This window comes from Onychomys torridus, chromosome 3, assembly GCF_903995425.1.
Source record: "Onychomys torridus chromosome 3, mOncTor1.1, whole genome shotgun sequence".
Lineage (NCBI taxonomy): Eukaryota > Metazoa > Chordata > Mammalia > Rodentia > Cricetidae > Onychomys > Onychomys torridus.
The window spans coordinates 87,338,243-87,361,979 of record NC_050445.1 but is presented as its reverse complement, the minus strand read 5'-3'; the positions used below and the strand labels follow the sequence as shown (position 1 = coordinate 87,361,979).

Below are 23,737 nucleotides of genomic sequence, written 5' to 3'. Positions count from 1 at the left end.
CTGTCCTGGAACTCACCCTGTAAACCAGGCAGGCCTTGAACTCACAGAGATCTATCTGGCTCTGGCTCTGCCTCCTGAGTGCTTAGATTAAAGGTGTGCACCACCACTGCCCCACTACCTTGCTTTTTTATGATGAGGTCTCCCATTAAACCTTAAGCTCACCAGTTTGACTAGATGCAAGCTTCAGGGATCTGCCTGTCACCACCTCCCTAGTACTGAGATTACAGGAACTGTGTGTGTGTCTTCTTTACATGGGTGCTGCAGTATTGAACTCAAGTTTCCATGCTCACACAGCGAGCACTCTACGACGGAGCCATCCCTGCAGCCCTCACTCAGCCTAGTGTTCTGTTCTCTTCTTTGGGTCGCCTATGGCACTCATCTCCCCTTCTCTTCCTTCAGACCCGACCCCTCGTCTCAGCACTTCCGCCAGCGGAGCGGAAGCCTGGAGTCCCAGTCCCACCTGCTCTCTGAGATGGACAGTGACAAGCCATTTTTCACCCTTTCCAAGTCCCAAAGAAGCAGCAGCACTGAGATCCTCGATGATGGGTCTTCCTACACCAGCCAGTCAAGCTCCGAGTATTACTGTGTGACGCCTGCTTCTGGCCCTTACTATACCACCCAGACTCTGGACACCCGCGCCCGGGGTAGGAGAAGGTCCAAGAAACAGAATGTTTCTACTTCCAATTCAGGAAGCATGCCCAACCTGGCACAAAAGGATACTTTGAGGAACGGTGTCTACGCAAAGGGTCAGGAGCCACCTCCTTCTGGTTACTATATCACCGGATATGCACCATACGCCGAGTGTGACCTCTATTACAGTGGTGGCTATGTCTATGAGAATGACACTGAAGGACAGTACAGTGTCAATCCTTCTTACCGATCCTCTGCTCACTATGGATATGAACGCCAGAGGGACTACAGCAGGTCTTTCCATGAAGATGAGGTAGACCGCGTGCCCCATAACCCTTACGCAACTCTCCGGCTGCCAAGGAAGGCTGCCGTGAAATCTGAGCACATCACCAAAAACATCCACAAAGCCTTAGTTGCTGAGCACCTGCGTGGCTGGTACCAGAGGGCTTCTGGGCAAAAGGATCAGGGGCACAGCCCACAGACTAGCTTTGACTCAGACAGGGGATCACAGAGGTGCCTGGGATTTCCTGGGCTGCAGGTGCCCTGTTCTCCGAGCAGTCGAGCGTCTTCCTACTCTTCAGGTAAGATGTCTGGGGAAGCACATCACCCCTGGGGCTACCATATGTCATACTCCCAAACCACTCCTGCCCAGGGTCATGAAATTAGTCCCCAAGGTCATTAAGAGTGGTAGCCATTCAGTAGAGCCATAGTACGAACTGCCAACTTGGATAGTACTCGGCAGCTTCCACAGAGCACAAGAGTCTGATGAAGCCATTTGTAGAATCAAGTCTAGGAAACAGATGCTGAGAACCTGGTCTATGCTGTCCCATGTTGGTGCTTTTACAGCTTTGTGTCGTCTGGGTCTTAGTTGATAACCACATCTCTTCAATGTAGTCTCGCCATTGGAGTTTGACATTTTGAAAGAGTAAAGAAACACATGAGCTGAGCAGAAGGCATTAAGGAGCATGCATCCTTCCCACTGGCCACCAAGATGTGATCAATTCAAAGATTGAATATTCGTGTACCTGCCTGCATAAGGCTTACAGTAATTCTGATAGACGCTGGTATTTGTTAAGAATTTTTCTACATACTTTTTTTTTTTTATCTTATCTCAGTATGTACTATACTCTACTGAATTGCTAATTTAAGGAATTTGAGGGCCTGGGTACTTGCCTGGAGTGCTTGAAAATCTGATTCCATGTCCATCATTATCACCAAAGACCCTAGGAATTTGTGTAGATAATTTTCGATCATCAAAAGTATTCCCTTTCTAACCTTTATATGGGGTTTGGCTACTCCCTCTGCTCACCTTTGCAGAGCACCTGCTGCACACCCTAACCTGCTCTAAGTAGAGAAGGAGGAGTAGAGGAGAGGTCTGCCTGCTACAGAGCTCAGAACTGGAGCAATGTCTGTCCTCCATGAGTTCAGGGTCTAGTCAGCAGCTGAAGGAATGTATAAAAATTAAGTAAGCTTCGGATTTGAAGAAATGAATGGACTCACAAAAATCTGGGTCCTGAGTTTTGCTGCTTCTCTTAAACATATGTGGGGATGTCCAAGCCTGTGGAACAGTTAGGGTGAACTGTACTTTTAAGAATCCTAAGTTTGTTGACAAAAGACATTGCCATGGAGACTTGTATTTGGGTTCCATTTTGTTCCTATTTCTAGGACTTTGGACTTCTGCTAGGACTATCCCACCTATGACTACATCTAACACCTGAAAGAGGCTCCTCTGGGTATCTCTCATGGTTTATAGCTTTGACCTAGAGGATGCCTTGCCTTGCTCTTAAAGTTCAGGGTGAAGCACGAAAAGCTCTCACAGATCACACCTGGGCATAAGAATAAAAGCAAACAAGGGGTCTGGAAATTCCTGTGCATGGCTTTTGGTGCCCAGGGCTAGGGGAACACCCAGGGAAAAACAGGTGTCATTCAAAACCCTGTCTTGGCTGTTGGCTTTGTATCTAGGGCAAGGGTGAAAACAGAGTTCATACTTCCTGGTTCCGACCTGGTGTCAGCTCTGCTGACTCCGCCACCAAGAGCACTCCTCCTCCTCCTCCTCCTCCTCCTCCTCCTCCTCCTCCTAACCCCCCTTGGCAGTTTAAGATAGGATCTTACGGTGTGTCCTGGGCTGACGTCAAACTCACAGGGCCTCCTCCCTACCACACCTGGCTGAGAGCATCCTTTATAAAGAATTAAATGGATGAAACCAAGGCTCCCTGAAATCCCTTCTGGAATGTTCTTCGTTCCTGCCCCGTTTTATAGCTTTGGAGTTAGATGTCTACAGGCACGCATCATTCACACGGACAGCTGCATTTCCTGTTTCTGGTTAGTCAGATTTTGTACCACCTGAAGGCCTCGTGGTGACTCAGTTTCAGGAGTGACGGCAGCCGCCTTTCCTTGGCAGCTCCCTGTGCCAGGGTGCTCTCCCTTGTAATAGGAGCAGCAGCAGTGCTGTAGGGTGGGTGCTGTGGTTGGGTTTGTTATTGTTCTCATTTTATGATTAAGGTGACCTGGTTTGGAGAGTTTGAATGACTCTCCCAATCCTCGAGGCTGGCAAATAAGAAAGTAGGGCTTCTGTCCCAGCTCCAACAGTATAACCCTAAGGCCTCAGAACCTTTACTTAGTGCTCAGTCTTGGAAACCCACTGTGGGACCCTGCATCTGTTAGTGAAAATGATGTGGCATTATGGTCACAAATGCATTTTGAAGTGTGTCTAGTCTGTGGTGATTGCAAGTGGCTTGTGGGTGTGGAAAGAGGTCAGCAGCCAGGAACAGAACATGGAGAGCAGGAAGAACCATACCCAGGGCTGTCTGTGGGAGACTTGGACATATGCACAGGGCCAGTGTGCCACTTGTGTAGCCAAGGCGGGCAGCAGGACTGGTTTTACAGAGAGGATGGTGAAAGCTAGTGATGAACCTTCAATCAGGCTCTGCTTCAAAATCATGCCCTTGTCCGCTTCTGGTTCCACCCTTTTGCAAAAGTAGTCTCTTCCTCCTTTGGCTAGGTTCTCTCCCCAGCACCATTGCTTTTGATTCTACAACTGTGAATGTCCTGTCTTGCCAGTAGCCAATATTGCCCTTTGCAGTCAGGTCTCAACAAGTCACTGGCTGAATATAGATGATCTGATAGCCAGAGCCCGGGTGGCAAGATTCTCTCCCTTCATGAGAATCCCCCTCCCCCTTTTTTTCTGGGCTACTTAAAAACATGTGTAATTGAAAATGTTTTGTCCTTCCTTTGGACTACTATTAATAATAATATTTATCATGTTGTTAGTCCTTTATTTTACACTAGGTTAAAGATGTTCATAATTACCTTTAGTCTTGGTGGTATAACCACAGAATATATATGTCATTATCCTTTCTACACATAAGGAAACTGAACTTTGAAAAGGATAAGCTATTTGCCCGAGGTCACTCAGCTACTAAGCCAACCAATTGAATTGACTGCAAATTCTGGCACAAATAGGGGTCTATTTTGGTGGTAGAGCAAAGGCAAGGCCTAGACTGGTCCCCAGCACCGGCAAATACAGAACCAAACCTGGGCCTTTCACCTCTCTATTGTACACCCACCTGACTGTGAAGCACCTTGAGCAGATTTCGCTTGAAACATTCCAACTAATGTGCTCTCTTCCCGTTCTCATTTCTAGTGTCTTCTACAAATGCTCCTGGGAACTGGAGGACCCAGTTAACCGTGGGGCTGTCTGAATACGAAAATCCAGTGCATTCTCCCTACACCAGCTACTATGGCAGCATCTACAATCCTTTACCTTCTCCCAGCAGGTGAGGAAGCATGACCAGACTCTAGGAGCTTGCTCTTCTTCTAAGGATACCTGGCTCCTACACTAAAATCCCAGTGGGAAGCTATGTAACATGGGATTTGGTCAGCAAGAGCCTACAGGCCAAACCCAACTGCCACCTCATTCAATAAATAATATTTCATTGGAAAATGGCCATGCACACTATTCTCCATGTTAGCTGCATCTGTGCTCACACTCTGCAGACAAAGCTAAATGGCCTTGACAAACAGCATGTGGCCAGCAAAGCCAAAACTACAACTGGACATTTCAAGTTTTCAGAGCTCCATCTAGCTCATCCAAATTCAGCTCTGTCTTTACAGCTGTAGGCATTAAAGTCTTGGGCCACAGATGGGCTTTTTTTTTTCTCCTTCCATTTTAAAGGTGTATTTAAAACTATATTGTGGATAATGTCCACTTAAGTCTTCTCCGGAAAAGAGAAAAACTGCAGGAAAAATACCTCTCCCCCAGTAAAGCTCTTTGTATCAAAGTCCAGCCAGCAGTTGGTCAGTTAGATTTCACCACTTGCTGTCTTTCTGTGTTTGTGAACACAGGGTGAACACAGCCAGCTGCTCTGTTTGCCTTTTAAAGTAGCTCTTTGTAAACAGTAAAGGGAATGCACAACACAGTTCGGCAGAGTGGGACTCTAAAAACTCCCCAGCCTCTCCCCAAATGACCCTGAAACTCCCCTGGCACAGATGATAGGCAGGTGGGTAGGGCAAATGATTATCGCACCATCTCAGGCCTATTAAAATGCATCAAACAGATTAGAATAAAACTTAACAAGTGCCCTCCCCCCAAAATCACAGACTTAGAATTACATGGTTTCCAGCCCTTCTGCAGAGGAGGAATTAGCTTCATTCCTTCCTCTTACCCCAACAGTCCACACCCACAGGGCCGTGAAGACAAGCATTTTCTGGGTTCTTTTTGGGTGTTGTTGAAAATTTAATCTTGATGTTTAAATCCCATTGCTGTTCCGGTGAAAGAAACTTAGAAGGACTCCAGCTTGTACAGTGTCCGTGCTAGCAAACTGAGCAGGTTAGCAGCTCCCTGCAGAGCCAGCCAGTCGGTGTTCTAGGCTAATTGGAAGAATTTGGTGCCCCAATCCTTGTTTTTCTTGCCCGCATTCCACCAGAGTTTTTCTTGGCTTGAAATATGAAGCCAATTGTCTCAACTCAACAAAGGGCCTGCTCAAAATAGACTTGGTGAAACCGTACTTCACAGGATGTTAGAGGGCTGGGACTTGGATAAAATGATGCTCTAAAATGAGTTTGTCGCCGTAACCAAAACGTGCGGCCCCAAGTCTGAGCTGAACCCTTTCAACACAGTTCTCGTCCCTTCGGCTAATAGATTTGCAAATACTTCTTGTGTGTGAACAGCACTCTCCTCTCTGCTGAGTCAGTGCACAAGATGTTTCTCATATCATGAACGCTGCTTTCACTGAATCCAGGAACCGCTAAACATTCTGAGAAGAAAATCTATTTTTACCAAGTCTGCCTACGTATTTCAGTCAGACCAAGATGGCTGACTAGAGAAGTCTGGGGTCAGAGGGGACATAGTGTACAGGAAATTGGAAGTTATTTAAAGCTCCATTGTGGTGTGGGTGGATATGCACACTCACAGGCACTCCTTGTGGAGAACACATGAAAAGTAACGAAGGACTAGAAGAGAAAACAATGGAGCCATGATCCCACCAACCAGAGACAGTGCTACTAACATTTGACACATTTCTCCACAGCCCTCTGTCCATTGAACACGAGCATAAGATGCAGTAAATACAGTTTTGCATCTTATATTGTGTATGAAATTATACATCTCATTTAAAAAATATAATATCTTAAAAATTTAATCCTATATTGTTAAACTTTTTGTTGTTTGTTTGTTTTGATTTTTCAAGACAGGGTTTCTCTGTGTCGCCCTGGCTGTCCTGGAACTTACCATGTAGACCAGGCTGGCCTTGAACTCAGAGATTGCCTATCTCTGCCTCTCAAGTGCTAGGATTAAAGGTGTACACCACCTTTTATATGGCTATAATTAAACATTTAAACCTTCCATATATAACTAATTATTAAATACATGATGCTTTATCTAAAAGCTCCATAGTTGTTGAACAACTTTATGACGCTTTTTATTAGTAGTGATTTTAAAGTATCCTGTGGGATGTGTTTGTCTGCAACTCAGACCACCTCCTCAGGATTCATCCCCAAAGTAGGGTTAATACTCAAAACTGCCAAGTGTGGTCTTCAAGTTCCTGTTTTCCAGAAGAACAGGCAACATTGAAGCCCCAGAGATTACAGAAGTACATACCTGTCCTATGTAGGATTTTAAAAACTATGATATAAATCTGATCATTTTAATTTAACTTACTAACAAGGCAAATACAACAATAATCATTCATAAAACTTCAGAAATCTGCCTTAAGATTGCATGGTGCATTTTTATGGAAAGAGGTTTTTAAAGCTGCCATGGTAGTTCATGCTCTTGGAGGTGAAGGCAGGAGGGTTACTGCAAACTTGTAGGCAGCCTGGGCTACATAATGATTTTAAGGTCAGTCTAGGCTATAAAGTAAGACCTTGTCTCAAAAAACAAAGCAAACCAACCAACAAAAAGCATGATTTTTTAAAGAGACAGAATACACATACATGTGAAAATGTTATAATGAACCCTATTCGGTACAATTAATGCATTAGTTATGCTAACAAAAATAAGAGACACAAGAAATTTTACGATGCAGAAGAAAACTCTAGATTGTCCACACCAAAGTCTAAAAACACTCAGCAACATATGGGTGGGTTTATTTTTTTCTAATAAGCTGTCTTGTTATTTATAGAAAGCTAGGAGTTTTTATTGGCAGCTTTTCCCCAGTACGGTTTGGTAAACTTGGCATTGGTGAACTCCCCAAAGCAGACAGGCGGAAGTCTCTTGCACTAGGGGTGTCTCAGAAAGGCAGGTTTGTGCTTTCCTGCTTCAGTTTTGAGGTGAACTTTTGTCTCTCACTTCCTGTTTTCCTCTGCCTTTTCTCTTCCTGTCTAACTTTCCCATCACTAGGCACAACCGAGGCCCTCTGTCGCAGAGGGTGGCTGGGACTCCTCCTCCCGGAGTGAGATCAGTGTTAAGCACTGTCTTGCTCAGTGTAGCCAGTGGGAGTAAGTATGGCGCTCTGCCTGCACAGCAGGATTTTTGCCCTCCTTGGCTGCAGTGTGAGGTTGTGAAATCTGACTTTGCTTTGACACTTCCTGAAAACACTAAAAAAAAAAAAAAAAAAAAAAAAAAAAAAAAAAAAACTGAATTTACATAGTATCTAGTTCCAAAGCTCTCTTTCCAAAGGTTTTTGTTTTGTTTTGTTTTGTTTGACTCGGCTTTACTAAAAGAGTTTGGAATTGAAAACAAAAGTCTACTAACTCTCTAACCTCTGTTGACCTACTGTTAAAGGATGCAGTTTGCTTAACTAAACCGTTTGTAGCATAAGCTGTGCTTGGATGAATACACCATCCAAATATGTCTTTTTCTTTTTTATTTTTCTGGCAGCGTTCAGACCAAAATGCCTATATGATGTCATTTCCTGGGTCACTGGCAATTTATATTTGGCCTGCAAACCCTCAGGATATGATGAATATCCCAGGGTATCCCTGATAACTTTAAGTATTTTTCTTGTCCCTGAGAAAAACATGAAATTCATTCTCTTAATTTGAAAAGTTGTCAAAATGTGCCTCTTTAAAGAGTTAAAATATGATTCGTTAACAAATTAAGAAGCAAGCATGTGTCCAAAGATTCACTTTTTCCTACCATCAATAAGGGAACGAGCTGTACTGCTTTCAAAGGGCATTCAAAACAATAGAAAAGAGTGAGTGCTGGGAGAAGATTGTGAAATTACACACCAAGCCAGGCAGTGTCAAATGGGGCAATAAACTATAACCCATAATATTTTCTGCTGCAAAGGATACACTGGTATTTCTTCCCGACAAATGCCTTTAAGTTAACATGTAACTTAATACCTTCTGGACCCTAATCAACAGTAAATGAAAGTTAAACAAAGGTAGAATTCTCCTTCCTGGGAGTTAGCAATCTTTTACGTGCCTGTTGGACAATGCTCTACTGTGCTGGGAAAACAATATACACTCTTTGCCTCCTGTCCTAGGTTCTGGAAATTTTTTCTTAACAATGCTTCCTTCTAACCTGTTGGACTGTTTGTATTGAGGGAGCAAAATTGATTCGCATAGTAACTTTCCTGGTTCCCTCTACCAGACAGTACGCAGAGACCACTCCGCTGGATGGTACAGATGGAAGCCAGTTGGAAGACAACCTGGAGAGCAGCGAGCAGAGACTCTTTTGGCACGAAGACTCCAAGCCTGGAACATTAGTCTGAATGCAGTTGAACCTCCTGACCAAGCACTGCGCATTCTCACACTAGTGTGCCTTGCAGAGTGTGTTCGTTTTCTAGAAGGCTTTAGAAACTAAAGGCCTCCGAGGGGGAAGAGAAGACTTAAGTGAATCACACACTAAGCCCCACAAAGCCCTGGGTGAGGACTTGCCTTTCAAACCCTAGGCACTAACCCATCACTAAGTCTGATCCTATTGTGGGATTCTTGTCAAGAGAGTCAACATGACGCCTTGACCCACAGCGAGCTCTTCTGAAGGGAACAATCGTCAAAGGCAAGCCTTTGAAACTGGGGGCGTGTTCAGGGAGTTTGTCTCATTGGAAAGGAGGATAGGACATTGCAGAGCACAGTTCAGAATGCTGAGAGAGGGAACCCAGAAGTTCCTGAGTTGTGGCTCACCGTTACAAGGTTTGAACTCTTGAGCTGACAGAAAACACCCTGTTTCTACAAAATACATGACAATTTAGACAGTATTGGAAACTTACTTGAAGAGAAGTTAGATTTTCATGAAGTTCTGAATGAATGTAAATGTAATGTTTTTCATAAGCACCATAATACGGATTCTAGTCATTCTGATTGCTGTAGCATCCTGTACCATAACTGGATGGTAGACAGCTAGAGGAATTAACTGGCCACCTCTGCTCAGAGAACGTTCTTAAGGTACATATCACTAATCCCTATTGTGCTTCCCAACACTGACTTCTCTCAGACTGGTGACTCTCCACCTTGCCTGTCTTTTGAAATGGTAGGCTTGAGGTGGAAAGTTCGTGGAACCACGATCTGAGAAAGGGTTTCGAGATGATGACAGAAAGGACCCAGAGGACAAAGCCAACTCGTATCATCGTAGACGAATCGTGTGCCTTAAAGTGGAGAACAGTAGAGAGTTAAAGCTATGCTCTGAACTCTAGAAGCAAATCTGAGTCACCCAGTGACCAGACAAGATGGGCATGAAAGAATTTCCTCCAAGCTGCAGGAGATTGAATCACGAGGCTTCCACTACCTCCCAACCCCTCTGGAGGAGCTCATCATTGGCTGTTTGCAGGATTTGGAATGCTTGTAGGCAGGCTTGATCTCTGTCTCTGTATTCAGCTTCGGAATCCCACACAAGGTGCTCCTCTTCCCTCCTTTTATACGAGTTTCTTGTCCATATTGTGAATAGAGACATTTCTCAACAGCTTTTCTGGGATGTTTTTCTACTTGTATTCCAAAGCATGTAATATATACATAAAAATGATTTGTTAAACCGGTCCTTAGTCATTTGTATCATTAGAAATGAAGTTTGAGGAAAATTTTTTGGAAAAAAAATGACACAAGTTGGAAAAAAATAATAACTTATTTCTTTTTGCATATTTGTATAGCCTTCTGGAATTAGAAACAGCCTTTTGCATATACTTTCACTGTTTTGACTTTTTGAGACCTATTATTTTTTTACATAGGTCAATAAACTGAAAGTGTGCTACTGAACATGTGTTCGAGTGCTTGCATTTATGTTTAGGGTGCACAAGACACAGTTTGAGGTGCCCCATTTCAAGACGGACCTCAGACAAGATACAAATTCATTTACTATTATGATGTTTTGTTGATTCCAAGATAAACTTTTTAAATATATACATACACCAAGAAATAGGGATCCTATCTTCATCGTGTCTTAGTGGAATTGACTGTGGTTGGTTTTTTTTTTTTCTTTTTCTTCCTTCCTTCCTTTCTTTCTTTCTTCCTTTCTTTCTTTCTTTCTGATACCTAAAATATTGTTTAATTCTGTTGTTTCAATGTGCACACACTACCCAGATCTCTCCCACTGCAGTAGACCCTAGTCCACTGCCTTATAATCAGGCGCTTTGGAATTGATCAAGTTTGGTAGTTAATTGTTTCTCTGAGAACGACTGATGAGAATTTTTAGGTTTTAGGTTTGAAAACACTAATTGATTGATAATGAATAATTTATCTTCAAAACAAGCCTTTTACATTGAAGAAAACATTTCAGTCTCTGTCTTCTTATCCTGTTCATTGGAGAGAGCTGGGATGGAAATGAAATCTCAGGAAAACTCAAGTGAATGTTTCTGTGCATGTAGACTATGAAAATCCCCCTTTCCTGCTCAAAAGACAATGTGCTCAGAATCAGAAATACAGCCTTCAAAGAGAAAAAGAGGACCAGACTTCTACAGAGAAGTTTCCACACTAGAAGTGCAGTGGCTCTGCCATAGGATCACATCTGCTTTTTGTAGAAATTGCTCACTCAAAAGCAAAAAGTGATCAAGGCAAATTTTCAACATGTAAACATTGTCTTTTTTTTTTTTTTTTTTAACAAAACTAATCTGTAATCACAGAAAGCATTTGAAACAGAGGTAGCATAGGTAATCATGTCCTGCAAGCCTTCCTCAACAAAATGCAATTATTAATTTACTAGTTCAGAATTCTTTTGACAGAATGCAACTGTTAATTTGTTTATTAGTTTGGAATTCTTTTTCCTTTCTTGCTTTCTTTTTTGTTTTGTTTTGTTTTGTTTGTTGTTTCATTTGTTTTGTTTGTTTGTTTTCAAGATGGATTTTTCTGTGTAACAGCTCTGGCTGTCTTGGAACTTATTTTGTAGACCAAGCTTGCCTTGAACTCGCATAGGTCTGACTGCTTCTGCCTCTGAAGTACTGGGATTAAAGACATGCACCACCACTGCCTGGCTTCTTTTTCTTTCTTTCTTTTTTTTTTTCTGAGATAGGGTTTCTCTGTGTAGCTTTGTGCCTTTCCTGGATCTCGCTCTGTAGACCAGGCTGGCCTTGAACTCACAGAGATCCGCCTGCCTCTGCCTCCCGAGTGCTGGAATTAAAGGCGTGTGCCACTACCGCCCGGAGGCTTCTTTTTATTTTAAGAAAAAAAAAATAGATTGATTTATTATGTACATAGTGTTTTCCTTGCACATATGCCTGCATGACAGAAGAGGGTGTCAGATCTCAATAAAGATGGTTGTGAGCCACCACGTGGTTGGTGGGAATTGAACTCAGGACCTCTGGAGAGCAGTGAGTGCTCTTAACCCACTGCGCAGTCTCTCTAGACCCCATGAAAAAATTTTTTTAATTTTGTGTACATGTGAGTCTGCATACATGTATGTGCACAAGTATGTAGATGCCCACAGAGGACAGAAGGTCCACAAGGTGTCAGATCCCCAGGAGCTGGAGTCACAAGTGGTGGTGAGCCCACCCAGTGTACATGCTGAATGTGAACTCAGATCCTATGGAAGAGTAGCAAAGCACTCTGTGGTGGTTCAGGTGACAAATGTCCCCCATAGGTGCGTTTATTTGAATACTTGCTCCCCTGTTGGTGGTACTATTGGGGGAAATTATGGGACCTTTAGGAGGCAGAGACTAACTGCAGGAAGTTGAGTGATTGGAAGAAGGACTCCCAGCCCCTCCCTGCTGCCTCTAGAACTCACAGCCTCTCTCTACCTCCTCTACTGCCTCTCTTTGCTACCTACGTGTGGATGAAAAGGTAACCAACCAGTTTCCTGCTTCTGATGGTGGGAAGGCATGGCATGCCGTAAATCCTATAGATTTGTAAGGTGAAATAAACTGAATTGATATGAGAAAATTACTAGTTGATTAATAGAGATCCGGATGTACACTGGTGTGTATTGTTAACTTCAACAGATAACAAACTACTCCATCCCCAGGTACCCAGGTGCATGCCTATAGTCCCCGCAGCTGCAGGGGCTTTGGCAGAGGACTCCTTTAGCCCAGGAGACCAGCCTGGGGGAAATGATGAGACTTTGTCTCAAAAACAAACAAAAACCTCCTCGGTCAAGTCATTGTCTGAATCCTGACTCCATTCCTATGCACTGGAGTTTTCAGACTGTACCCTGAGTAGCACTGACCTGGAGGTAAACATCCGCCAAGAAGCTTCATCCATGCCTCTTGATGAGGTAAGTCGTTCACCATCCTTTATAATCTCAAAGTGCAGGGAGATGCATCCCATTTCCAGAGAGAAAAAAGCACTTTCAGACACAGACAAACCCTGTAGGTAACAAAACACTTGCCTCACCTTTCAGCTCAGTGTGCCAGAGAGGGCTGGAGATGGATGTCAGACTACTTACCTAGCATGAACAGTCTTAGATCCCATCCCCAGGAGGGCATAAACTAGGTGTGGTAGGGGACATGCAAGATCCCTGTACTTGGGAAGTAGAGGCAGGAGGAACAGGAAGGAATCATGGTCATCTTTAACCTCACAGTGAGCCTGAGGCCAACTTGATCAAGACCTTGTCTCAAAAAAACAAAAAAACAAAAACAAATAAATACAAATAAAATTTGGAAGCTCCCTGTCTCCTCTGTTTTAACCCTACCATCCCTCCTCTGGACTCCCCTAGGTCTTTGCTTCTGTTCTGCGTTCCTTCCAGCCCCAGTCATGAGCCTAAAGATAGAAAGAGGGATGTGGGAAGGGACCTAGCTGGACATCAGCCAGGCTGACGTGCATAAGAGCTTGGTGTGCATTCAATTTAGTTCTCTCGCCAGGCTGGGGAGGTGCACTGAGTATCTCCATGTTATAACGAAGGACCTGAGCCATGGAGAAAATCAAGACATACATCCATGTCCTAAGCTACTGAAAGTTAAGTGCTCCTAACGCAAGAAGCCAAAATGGACCCAAGCCTGAAATGTCTTCAAAAAGACTTTTTGTTTTATTTTGTGTGCATGCGTGTATGTCTGAATCTGTGTATGTATACCACATGTATACAGGTGCCTTTGGAGACTAGAAGAGGACATCAGTTCCTGAAATTGCAGTTACAGGTTTTCGTCACTACCCCCATGTGGTTGCTGGGAACTAAAACCAGGTCTCTGTAAGAGCAGCAAGTGCACTTAGCCACTAAGCCGTTTCTCCAGAACCTTTTTGAGCATCAACCTGAAGCCACAAGTAAAACATTCCAGACCATGGATCTTCGCTTTATATTCAAAAATAATGAAAATGTGGTATGGCATTTTATTTAGGTATCCAGCATAGTGACTTGTGCCTACAATCCCAGCCCCTAGGACACTAAAGCAAGAAGATTGCAAATTGAAGGCCAACCTAGGTTATGTAGTGAGACCCTGCTTTCAAAAAAGAAGGGGGAAAAAAAAGGAAAGGAAAAGAAAACATACTTGGGCTAGAAAAATTTTCAACAGATTGGTGAAAATTGTGTGCTACATTCTAAGGCTGGCTCTCATAATTAATACACTTAATTTGCATTTGCCAATGACAAAAAGCACAGTCAGACCTGTGCGCAAGCACGAGTCATGATAACCTATAACTAGGATGTCACCAAATCTCAGCTGGCTTCTCACTAGTCTTAGTTATCAATGGCTGAATGAGCTCACCCATGGACCAAATCCACTTCTTAAATGGTTCCAGCTAATGAAGTCTCTTGCTCCAGTGCATACATACTTCTTATAAGCACCCATAAGCAAAATGAACTGAGTATTGATTAGTAGCTCTGAAACTGCATATTGATCCTTCCCATTTTGATGATTCAGGGCAGTGTAGTGATATGAAATATGGTATGCTCTTTATGGAGTTGCTGAGAATCCACCCGGGAAGTCAGCTCTGTGTGTCTGGGCACTCACAAAGAAGGAGATTAGGCTCCAAGCAGAATCTTAGTGCACCCCCAAAACATCCTTAAAACACCCTCACCCTCACCCTCTTCATGAAGTCAGTTAGAGTTGGACTTCCTGGCAGGAGAAATGGAAGACAAGTGGGCGACCTGCTTTGGTGGTGCTTACCTGGTGCAGCCCTTAACATGCAAACACACTCAGTGTCACTCCATTCCTCTGCTTTCAAGTACCAGCAGCCTTGACAAGAACAGTGACCTGGGACTGGGAGGAGAGGAGGAGCTGACCCAATTTGGGATTTTCAGATCATTTTCTCCAATGCTGATCATTCACAAAAGCACTCAAGGCTGAAGAGGTCTGTGAGCATCAATTATGGCTGTGTTGGCTCCTGTGGAGTTTTGGGGAAGGATGTGGGTGAATGTTAGATTCACCCAGCAATTGGGAAATATGATTGATGTCATAAGATATTGTTTTAACTAGACAAAGATGTGTTACATTTGTCTATGCTGCATTGGTTTAATTATGAAAAGATGTGTTGCATTTGTTTCACCTTGCCTGCCTAAGGCACCTGATTGGTCTAATAAAAAGCTGAATGGGGGTTGGGGATTTAGCTCAGTGGTAGAGCGCTTGCCTAGCAAGCACAAGGCCTGGGGTTCAATCCTCAGCTAAAAAAAAAAAAAAGCTGAATGGCCAATAGCTAAGCAGGAGAGAGATAAATGGGGCTGGCATGCAGAGAGAATAAATAAGAGAAATTAGGCTGGAGAGAAGAAATGAGAGAAGAAAGAGGAGAGAACATAGGAGACACCCAGGGCCAGAAGCCATGAGAAGCAGTAAAAGTAAGATATACAGAAGTAAGAAAAGTAAAAAGCCCAAGTATCCCATCTTGACTGTACGTGGTGATCTTTGAGAAACCCTAGGCTGTGTACCTAGGGGCAGGTGTTACATCTGGGTGCTGTGTTCCACATCTTAAAACAGAGAGGAAAGAAAGGTAGACAATGGCTGTTAATGAGAGTCAGGCAAAATTATGTGTGATTCAGGGAAGAAAAATGGGCACCCAACAACTCACTCATGTGCCAACTGCAAATCTGTAAGTCACAGACCCAGGCAATTGGATAGAACAGGCTTTTTTCCCAAAGGCTTCAGTCTCATGAGGAAGAAGCATAACTGTCTGAATGACTTGATATGACTGTTAATTCTATGAAGACCAAGGGTGATGAGACACAATAAAGTGGGGCACAGATGCTACCTGAGATGAGCCGGGACACATCGGGTCCCTTTGAGAAGATGCTGCTGCATGGGGTCTTTCCCCAGAGTTGGGAAGCAACATCTTAGAAACTAAAGGAATGTGAGGCTAGCCTGGCTAATGCTGAAGACATCTGGGTCATAGGAAGATAGGACCATGAAGAGAGTGGCTGAGAAAGGTGGCCAAGCCTTTGGTTCCATGACCACTAGAATTTCAGAGCCTCATGTGTTTGATGCCTCATCTTGCGCTTTGTAATGACCGTGGTACTATTCAGAAAGCAGCCAGTGACAGAGCAACTGCTCTAAATGGAAACCAATGCAAAAGAAAAGGGGAAAGAAGGAAGGAAGAGAAGAAAAGGCCAAAGAAGAAGGAAGTGGAAGGGCCACAGGGCAGCTCAGCAGGGTGAAAATCACAATCAATGGTCAGGGAGAAAAGTACAGTCCTAGCAGCCAACAAGGAGTGGTTTATAAGACTCAGATGTTGTCCATCAAGGTGCAATTTGAGAGATTCTTGATGAAGGGTCAGGTAACAGCCAGTGCACTGGAATTATCTTTGCAAATAATGTGGAAAAAGATGAGCTGCATCATTTTCAACTTGTACCCCAAAGGCTTCTCTTGCAGGGAAGGAGCCTCACATCATCCCGTGCCTCTCTTTCTCGATACACACACACACACACACACACACACACACACACACACACACAGAGAGCCATGGACACAGACACACATGGAGGAACACGCATGTTCCCTAGTCACGAACCCATTCTCTAGCTTGTCCTTTCCTCATTTTCAAGAGATACAGGCATCCTCAAAAGATCAAAAGGTGGGAAATAGCAAAGATCTCATCAGGAATCCCAGGAGCTCCAGGCTGGGAGAGACACCCCAGCTACCCTTCAATTACTGGAGAAGCCTTTCAGGGAGTTGGTGGTGTCTGGACAGACACCACCATCTTCATAAACTAGTGGTTAAGGATATGGGCTTTGAAGTCTTGGAGACAGACTATCAGGCTTGGAGTCTAGCCCAGCCTCACTGCTTGTTGGTTAGTCCCCTGGGCCTCAGTTTACTCCTTGGCACAGGACTCCCAAGGGTACTGCATGGGTTGTACAGTGTAATGCGTGCAACTTACACAGCACAGCATGTATGTTTTTCCGAAAATACCCTCTGGAAAAGCAGCAGGAGATGTCCCATAGTAAACATGATCTAGAAAGCTGAGGCTTTTATCTGTGTGTGTGTGTGTGTGTGTGTGTGTGTGTGTGTGTGTGTGTGTGTGTGTGTTACTGTGTGGATGGGGGCATGTGCATGTCATGGTACACTTGCCACAATGCCTATGGGGATACCAGAGGACAGCCTCTGGTCTTGTGTGAGACTGAGGCCCTTGATTTCTCAGCACTGTCTGTTTATGCTGTGTTAGACACCCGTGAACTTCTGGGGAATCTGCTGTCTTGCTGTAGGACCACTGGGTTCCAGATGTGCAGCTCATCAGTCAGCTTTCTGTGGCTTTTCAGGATCCAAACTGAGGTCCTCGTTGTTAGGAGGCAATTGCTTTAACCAATGTGTCACCTCCCCAGCCCCAAAGCTGAGGTTTTTAAGGATTTAGGGTGCATTAATTTAGCCACTAAAATGGCAATGTGGAAATAATCATTACAGCTGAGGGTTGATTCATGTCCCGGACTCCTAGAATTTTTTTCCTTATTTAATCATCACAGCAAAGTCACTGCTATTCATTCCAAACCAAAGCTCAAGGAAGTTAAAGTCCTTTGCCCCGGTGTGTAGATAGGAAGCACTCAAGGGTGGATTCCAGTTACCACAGTAGAAGAGCAAGCCTTTGTGAGGCTGTGAGTTCCGGTAGCTCAGAGTCCACCAAGCAGGAAGGCTGCACCAGAGTAAGGTGAGTCAGGTGTTTTCCACCCTCCTCCTGCCTCTGCGGTCTTTGAGGCCAGGGCAAAGTATACCTGTGACAGCTCCAGAGTGAATGCCACCTTGAATCAGCCGCCCAGGCACCTCCCCAGCTCATGCTGGGTCAGGCCATGCCAGTTGGCCCAAAGACAAGTCCCTGCTCTTTCTCCGTACATAAGAAAGCAAACAGGCAGGGGAGTGGGGCAGCAAGATTTAGCAAAAACTACAAGAGGCTAGTTAAATTTGGAAAATAGTTCTAAGTGCCAATTTTTTTAGAATCTATTTTTCAGAGCCTTTGAAGGCATCCTGGGATAAAAAAAATCAACCAAAGCTTAGGAGAAAACCATTCAGTGCCAGTAGAGGAAATGTCCTGTCGATCTGGGATTCTAGGTGAAGGAAAAAGGAAGACATGGCCCCTCCCAGGTGTGGTTGAGGAGGAGCCGGTAAGGTAGATATGAGGGAGAGAACAGCCAGAGGCATCTGGAAGGGTCCAGACTGAACTGGGGGAAGGGAGGAGCAAGCAGACCAAGAGCAGAACCAGGAGTTAGGAGATCAAAAGGGCGTGTAGCCAAAATGGCTGAATTATATAGCGACCAGAGTCTGGGGGAAGGGAAGCACAGCCCCTAAGTTGGAGAGGCTTAGGGTGGGGGGCGGGGTGGGAGGACCCACAGGTATTGAGTGAAGGCTGGGAGAGCTAGCCAGCATCTGGTTTGATATATTAATAAGCAGAGTGTTAGCCAAGTGTCCCGGGTTTCTTTGAGACCTAACACCGGGCAAACCTAATTGTCAAGGCCTCTGCCCAGGGGCAGCTGGGACAGTACCGCACTGGAGCGAGACATGTGCAGTGAGGAAGCACACACAGATGGTGTCTGCTTTCCCATGGCGGAGAAGGTGCCCGGCTCAGTGTGAGCCCTTCATCTGAACAGAAGAACCTTTTAGGTTAGGCCAAGTTTCTTCTGTGCGTTCAGCTGTGCCTAGTCTTTCCGAATGTACAATATTGGTTAAGAAGGACACCTAGAGGCCTTCCTGGCTTACTGCAGGCAGGAGTTCCTAGCTGCCCTGGACTGAATTCAGACTTTTCAATACTGTAGGAACAGGTGCTTTGGACTACAGGTGGAGGAAGAAAACAAACAAACAAACAAGCAAATAAACAAAACCCCAGTTCCCACTTTCTAATTCCCAAAGCTTGTGATTACTAGCTGTGTTCTTGGGGAAGTTGTTTCTGTGTTTAAAATAATCTCTTTTATGAGGTAGAAGCAACCATAATTGTAAAGATTCAATAACATTGAGGGGCTTAGAATGTAGCAATGGCCAGTTCCTGGAACAAAGTAAGCCAGGTTTTGTTATTGACTCTAATGGGACTCTGCAAGGAAGAGGGTTGATAACATTTAACAGTTTAAATTTAAATAACAATAAGATAAAACTCAAATATTAACAACGTTTAATAGTCACTGAATGCCAAGGCAAAGACTGATGTAATGTAAGGTATTTTCTCAGGTGAAAAAAAAATCAAAAAGCCTAGCTGGCAAGATTTTTTTTAACACAATCTTTTATGAAATCACAATTCATACATACACACACACACACACACACACACACACACACACACACACAAATTCTATGATTAAAAAAACAATTTTAAATACAGGATTGAGATGACTGGTATGACTGGATTTTCCTTTGTCTCAGACACCAAAAGGCTTGGCCATGTATGGGGCTGTGCCAGCACATAACAAAGAGGGCTGAATGTCTTCTGTGCCCATTTTATATACAAAAGTGAGAGTCCAGGATAAGTGCTCAGACACACTGACAAAAAGAAGATCCCATAATCAAGGACAGTGTGGAAATCATTCACAATGGAGAAGCCTAGGGCAAGAGATCTTTTAAAGGATGGTCACGGTGCTGCGAGAAACCCAGGGCCTCATACATGCTGGGCTAGCGCTGCTACACTGAGAGGCTTGCCAACTGGTCGTGTTTTTAACTCTTTTTGCCTTTTCATATATATGGGGGAGGGCTGGCAAAGAGAGAGAGAGAGAGAAGAAAGAAGGAGACAGAGTCTCACATGGCCCAAGCTGGCCTCCAACTTAATATGTAGCAGAGAATGACCTCGAATTTATGATCTTCCTGCTTTTATCTCCTACCTGAGTGCTGGGATTACAAGTGCATACCACCAGGTTTGATTTACTTGATTTTCCTGGGAACAGAACCCAGGGCTTTGCACATGCTGGGCAGGCACTCCCCTCAACTGAGCTACAGCCCCCAACTACTTGTTGGCAAAGTGATTTGAGCTTTGGTGTTTTCAACCCTAGGCTGTACTTTTACTGACTGTGTGGTAGTTCACTGGTGGTGTGTTTAAGAAATAAAAACAAAGAATACACAGTTAAGTTTGAATCTGAAGCAAACAAAGATGAATCTAGAGTGTGCATCCATGTCCCATGTGTGTCCTGTTTTGTTGGACAATGCCATACTGTGCCCCATCACCCAGACAACTTGACAATTTAGTAAATAGAGCTATGATTTCAAAACGGTCTGGATTTCTGGAGTCAGGACTCTGGTTTCTGTGCTCTACACAGATCAGTAAATGGCTTTACTAGAGTAACAGGAAAAGCCATTGAAAACCTGCTCAGTATTTTAGGTTTCCCAGCAGGGGCACAGGCTGAGCCTCCACTGGTGTCACCAAAGCCCCTTTGCGGTCCTTGCATAGATTCTTAAGTGCAGGATAAGCTCTGAGTGTTCTCTGTAGCCTGCCCACCCTGCAAATGAATTTGTTATGGTTTAATCCCCGCCTACAGGCAATATAAATTACTTCCTTGGCAGAGCAACAACTGACCTCCAACAATCTACTTCCATTTACAGTGCAGTGCAAATAATTGTGAACGTGTGAACTGGGGGCTTTAAAAATACCTGGATTCACACTGCCCACTTGGTGCAGAAACATCAGTCAGTTCCATCTCCTTAGAGCTCAGTAAACTGAATATGTTGTGAGCAGTTATTTCTTCTAATAATGCAGCTGTGTTTAGATGCAGATGGAGATGTCTCTAGGTTCGCCTCTGTGTGAGCCACCATTGGAGGGTTTGAGGCATGCTTTTTTTTTTTTTTTTAATTACAGGAGTGAAACATTAGGACCCTTTCAACTCCTAATTGAGAGCCTTCTGACCTAGGGAAGTTTTCCAGGTCCCTCCCAAATAAACAAATCCTCCCCAGAGCACTAACTGCCTCTTTATACAACCGCAAACCTCAGAATTACTGTAGGGTGTGTGTGTGTGTGTGTGTGTGTGTGTGTGTGTGTGTGTGTGTATCCCTGACCAGACTCTTCCTCCATTAGGTTGTGTGCTTTTAGATATCAGGTACCTTCCTGGGCATAGTGGTACATACCTGTCATCCTAATATTCAAAAGGCTGGGTACCACAATGCAAGGCTTTGTCCTAAATAGGAGGGTAGGAAGGGGATTCAGTCAGTGAAATACTTAGCATTCAGGCACAAGAAGACATTACTTAGATCCCCAGCAGTGGGGCATAGGGGCACGTGCTTTTGATCCCACTGCTTGGGAGGCAGAGAAACTGGATGTCTAGGGCCTTGGTGGCCAGCCAGCCTAGCCTACCTGGTGAGTTTCAGGCCTGTGAGAGACCTTGTTTCCAAAAGAAGGTGGATAGCACCTGAGGAATGATAACTGAGGATGTCCTCTGACTTACACACACACACACACACACACACACACACACACACACACACACACACACACACACACACACACACAGGCATACATGCACAAAGAAAAGAAATCAAGGGCCGTGTTTTATTTGTTTTTAAAAAAATATTTATTTATTCTTATTTTATGCATATTGGTGCTATTTCTGCATGTGTATCTGTATGAGGGTGTCAGATCTCCTAAAACTGAACCCTAGTCCTTTGGAAGAGCAGCCTTTGGAAGAACTGCTGAGCTATCTCTCCAGCACCCTGTTTTATTTCAATATATGCTTCACTTAGACTCTGAAGCTGTATCATTGTCCATGTATTGATTCCCCAGAACCCACATTAAAATAAACAAATAAAATAAATAAATAGATAGATAGATAGCAGGGCAACATAGCATGCACTTGTACTTCTAGAGCTGGGGAGGCATGGGGAACTTCACTGCACACACACATTGTTAGGAGTTATGTAAACACAGATGAGTCAATGGAGTAATGTGAGCAACAGAAACCTATTGCCTGGCTATTTGGGCATCTAGGATACAGTCTCTGTCCTGGCCAGTGCCTCCTGAAGGCGGTGAAGAAGAGCCAGTTCCACATTTCTCTCTCTAGTAGCTGGTGTCTTCAAAAGAGGTCTTGTTTGACCCTGTATTTGTGCAGGCCCCACCCTGGCCTATGCCTTCATTTTCTCTGGGCATTTACTCAGCCCGTCTCTGTGGCCACTCCCCTCCCCACTTTTTATAAAGACCAATTGTGTGGGTCTAGGACCCACCCTAACAACCTCAAAATTTTAACCTCCAGGTGAGGTCACATCCTGAGATTCTAGGGGTTAGGTATTCAAAAGAATTCTTCTGGGGGACACATTTCAAGGAAGAGGAAAAAGAGGCATCCAAATCCAAAGGTCAACTTTCTGAGCTTCTGAAATGAGATATAAAACTGTGAACAAAGACAAACACGAAGAAGGAAGATGGCCACATGAGGAGGGATGCAGGCCACAGAGCCCGTATGCCAATGATCACGGGAAGTGACCAGAAACCAGGAGAATGACACAAAGCAGGGACTTCCTTTGAGCTTCTAGAAAGTACCAATCCTTGGGGTTGGGGATTTAGCTCAGTGGTAGAGCGCTTGCCTAGCAAGCACAAGACCCTGGGTTTGGTCCTCAGCTCTGGAAAAAAAGAAATGAAGGAAGGAAGGGGAGGAGGGAGGGAGGAAGGGCCAATCCGAACAAATCCTGGACTTCAGACTTCTTGTCTCCTAAATGCTGAGACAGTCAAGTTCTGTTCTATTTTGTTTTAGTTTTTTAAAAACTATAGAGTAACGGGGTTGGTTTTAAAACAATAACAGCGTAACAGCATCAGCTACTTAGCAAACATTCTTGCAGGAAAGGTTTTGCGAGGTCAATTCTCATTTGAAATTCCCTGAATCATGATACTAAAAGGAGCTGAATGATATCTGCATGTTGAGTTCTGGAAAAGGAGCAATTATGTTGCTTTGTTTTGTGCCTGCCCTGTCCACTCTGATTTCAGATTTCCCAGCTCACAGGAGCTCTCTGAGGGACAGACACCAGCACAATTTGAAGGTTTGGGTTTGGTTTGTTTGTTTATTTTATCTTTTCCTCCTCTCTCTCTCTCTCTCTCTCTCTCTCTCTCTCTCTCTTAAATGTCAGCATGTTACAATGCTAAAGGTTCTCAAATATCTTTTTCTTTAAGACACAGGGTCTCACTGTGTAATACTGGCTAGCCTGGGACACAATATATAGAGCAGGCTGGTCTCAACTCACAGGTATCTGCCTGATTCTGCTTCCTGAGTGGCAGAATTAAAGGAGAGCACCACCATTCCTGGTTCAGATATCCTGCATGCATAGCACACACTCCAACTCTAGAATCCTTGATGAACAGGAAATATATATTATATATTAATATATATAGTTTCTATGAGGTAACCGCTAAGCCAACAGGGCTGGAGCTTGGTGATGCCAGAGTAGTGCTACACTTTCAGAGAACCCAGCCTCCATTCCCAGCACCTGCCCTCTTCTGGACTCCTCGGCCACTGCATACATATGGTACATGTACATAGATGCCTGCAAAAACACTCACATAAAATAAAAGTAAATTATTACTGAATACCTATAATGTGTTGGTAGTCAGAATGCCATAGTCTCCAACTCAGGGTCTACTCCACAAGAGTTTGTAGTCCAGTATTAGGACTAGGCCAGATTGATAGGTTGTAGTAGTACAGGCCTATAGGGTCTAGGAAATTTGCTCAAACCAGTTGCCATGGCATGTACATAACATACTTCCTTATGAGCCATCCTATAGTCTACCTGAGGGCCTCGCAACAGGCACTGTCACAATGCCACCAGATTGGGACATAGCTTGGGTACTGGGAGGAGGGTTTACAAGGTCTTTCCCATTTGCTATTTGCCTTCAACTGACTCCCAGGGTCTGTGTCATTGACTCTGTGCCTTCTCACCCCCTCCTCCAAGGGAGCCATTAGGACCCACCAATATCAAGTAAATATAAAACAGTACAAAATGATGTGCCC

At 44.1% G+C, this 23,737-nt stretch overlaps 1 protein-coding gene across 5 annotated transcripts in view; it reads left to right on the top strand.

The window, feature by feature from the left end:
- Positions 1-10,263, top strand: part of Frmd4b (FERM domain containing 4B) — a 334,105-nt gene extending 323,842 nt beyond the window's left edge. For all 5 annotated transcript variants that reach the window (XM_036181353.1, XM_036181356.1, XM_036181351.1 and 2 more), the window contains 3 exons: positions 400-1,211; positions 4,274-4,406; positions 8,666-10,263. In XM_036181353.1, the coding sequence (XP_036037246.1) occupies positions 400-1,211; positions 4,274-4,406; positions 8,666-8,786 (1,066 nt within the window). In that variant the 3' untranslated portion in view covers positions 8,787-10,263. The remainder of the gene's footprint in view (positions 1-399; positions 1,212-4,273; positions 4,407-8,665) is intronic.
- The last annotated feature ends 13,474 nt before the right edge of the window (positions 10,264-23,737 follow it).